The 2,606-nt window shown below is 41.0% G+C and overlaps 1 protein-coding gene across 1 annotated transcript in view; it reads right to left on the bottom strand.

Moving 5' to 3' along the window:
- grm3 (glutamate receptor, metabotropic 3) overlaps window positions 1-1,415 on the bottom strand; it is a gene marked incomplete at its 5' end in the record, with an annotated part of 35,347 nt that extends 33,932 nt beyond the window's left edge. The window contains 1 exon segment of the mRNA XM_014003455.1: window positions 1,284-1,415. Coding sequence (XP_013858909.1) covers window positions 1,284-1,415 — 132 coding nt within the window.
- Between the last annotated feature and the right edge of the window lie 1,191 nt (window positions 1,416-2,606).

Genomic DNA, 2,606 nt, shown 5'->3' with positions numbered 1-2,606 from the left:
GTGCCATTCCACATTATTACAAATAACTTCATTTCTGGACATTTATGGTTTGATTTCTTTGTATGTATGGATCACTTGGGTTGTTACCAACTTCTGGTGAAAATTTCACGTCATTAGCACTTCTAGTAATATATTTACTGAGAAAAATGTTGACGTGTTCAATACTTATTTTACCTGCTGTATATATGAGAGATTTACTACATAAATAAAAGTAAAAAATTTTCTTCCTGCAAATTCTACCATCTTTTGAATGGTTTTGAGCGTTGTTCAAAAACCTTGTTGTGTGAAATGACAAAAGTATCTTCTCTGCATAAGTTTGTTGAAACACTTACAATCACTGGGAAAAAATGTGTTTAGATTTTTGTATTTAAAAAAATCGGGTCTCTTTTTTTTTAACAAAAAACATTTGCCTGTCATTAGACTCAAGTTCCATAGCCCATTCTGATAACCTAATTTTGAGGCACATCAATTTATTTTAATATTGCTAAAATTTCACAAAGAAGCTGAAAATAAGTTGGTAAAGCTAAAGAAGCAGAGCACTAAACGAAAGCTAAAAAAGGCAAAATAATTCAAACAAGATAACAAAAAGGTTGTCAAAGTAGCAAAACATTAGCTAAAAAAATAAAAGTAATGGCTAGATAAAAGTTTAAAGCTAACTAGCTAAAAGCTAAAACTGCCAAAATGCTAGGTAGAAACAACAAAATGCTAGCAGGAAGTCTGTAGGAAAAAGCTAAAACTAAAAATAGCAAAAGGGTTGCTTGAAGTTTTAATAATACCTATGTTGTTTTAAAAGCTTTAAGTAACAAAAGGCTAGCTAAAAGCTAAACAAATAACAAAATGGTAGCTAAAAGCTAAAAGCTGTATATAAAAAAATAGGGCAAGTATGAGATTTCAAACAGAACACTGTCTTTAAATTTTGTAGAGCTCAATATATTTATATGGAAAAACATTGTAAATAAAATTAAATGGTTTGAAAAAATATAAAAGCTACAAAAACCAAAAGTCATAGAACCCATTTCCTGAAGGAGCTGAATGTCTTGACAGACTAAAACAGCCCAAAGTTTGTAGAAGTACAGTAGTTAGATTGCAATGATGTGAAAAACTGAAAACAAGAAAACATTAGTGTGAATGCTGAATCAGCATTTATACAAATACAGCCCACCTACATTATGCGTTCAGGGTAATCGGCTTATGGGAAATACAAGATTTGATAAAACACAACACGTATTTGAATGAAAACTCCAAACATATTAAGTTTATGAGCAGCAGTGATGCTCACCCACCTGCTCCAGTGCGTACGTGTCTCTGGAGCAGGTGTCGAGGATGTGGACGCCAAGCGAGACGCCCGGCAGCAAAACGTTGTCCACGTTGATCCTGTCAATGGCGAACAGCATGGCCTCCAGCCTCTGGATCCCCCTGTCCTCGTTCACGCGGCCGCACTCCTCCATCCCTCCCCCTTTCTCGTGCACCGGAAACAGGCCGCCCAGCACCAGGTCGCCTTCGATGCGGATCTCGCGGCGTGACTGTGGGGGGTCTGTGAGCAAGGCGCCCTGACACATCATGACCAAGACTAACGAGGGGAGGCGGGACACCATGGTGGGCTCAGGCAGGGCTGGGACGGGTCAGAATGTGAGAGGAGATCTGGGGGTGGAGGTCAGGGGTGAGGGGCGAAGAGCGAGGCGTTTGGATAAAGGCGGGGTTGAGTCGAGCAGCAGGAGCGGGAGCTGGGGTCTGCCCATGAAACAGTCAGGTAGTGGTGAGCTGGGCCACACACGGAGGGGCAAACCATCTGGGCATCGATTCCCCTTGAAGGTAAAAGACAGGATAAACTTAGCATGTTATGGTGCAAATTACAAAGCGGTCAGGGGCCGCTCTGTGATTTTTTTTTTCATGTTTGTTCTCTGAAATGTGGGGTTTGGGGACATTGTTAACAAGGACTCAAAGTCGTTTCTGCTTCACAGAAAAAAAGCCTACAAGGGATATAGATGTGTTTGAGAATGTACTCCACAATTCTTCCTTCTACCCACATCACTCAGTAAACTTTTTATTGTGTGTGTGTGTGTGTGTGGGTGTGTGTGTGTGTGTGTGTGTGTGTGTGTGTGTGTGTGTGTGTGTTACATGTCTGGCAGATTGCTTTCTCCCTCCTCTTTCTCTCTTCTCTCTTTTCAGGTTCAGTTTGCAGGCTGGAGCCAATTTGGATCTTTAAAAGCCGATTGGATGGAAAAGTTTTGAACAGACCAACCAGGGCTCCACCACACCCTATTTAAGAAGCTCACCTGGAGGTCTGGGCTGGCTTCTTCTCCTCCCTGCTGCAGCTTCTGCTGCTGCTGCTGCTGCTGCTGCTGCTGCTGCTGCTAATGCTCCATTGTTTAAAGGTTTGTGGTGGGAGTTAAGAGAACTAGGTAAGTTTGGGGTACCCTGTACATTTTTCATCACATAGGTAATTTTATGTTAAAAACACTGGGTAAGTAGGTTGGTGCCACCCCATGTAATGTTTTGGTGAGACCCTTTTTTAAAGAGAAGTTTAGCAGGGTGTTTTTTCTTTCATTGTTTTCTATTTAGACCAGATTGTAGACAGGCCCTGTTTTGTTGTGCTTGTTTCTTTT

Source organism: Austrofundulus limnaeus, unplaced genomic scaffold (genome assembly GCF_001266775.1).
Source record: "Austrofundulus limnaeus strain Quisiro unplaced genomic scaffold, Austrofundulus_limnaeus-1.0 Scaffold19, whole genome shotgun sequence".
NCBI lineage: Eukaryota > Metazoa > Chordata > Actinopteri > Cyprinodontiformes > Rivulidae > Austrofundulus > Austrofundulus limnaeus.
The sequence above is the reverse complement of the archived record's forward strand: the minus strand, read 5'-3'. Positions and strand labels throughout refer to the sequence as shown.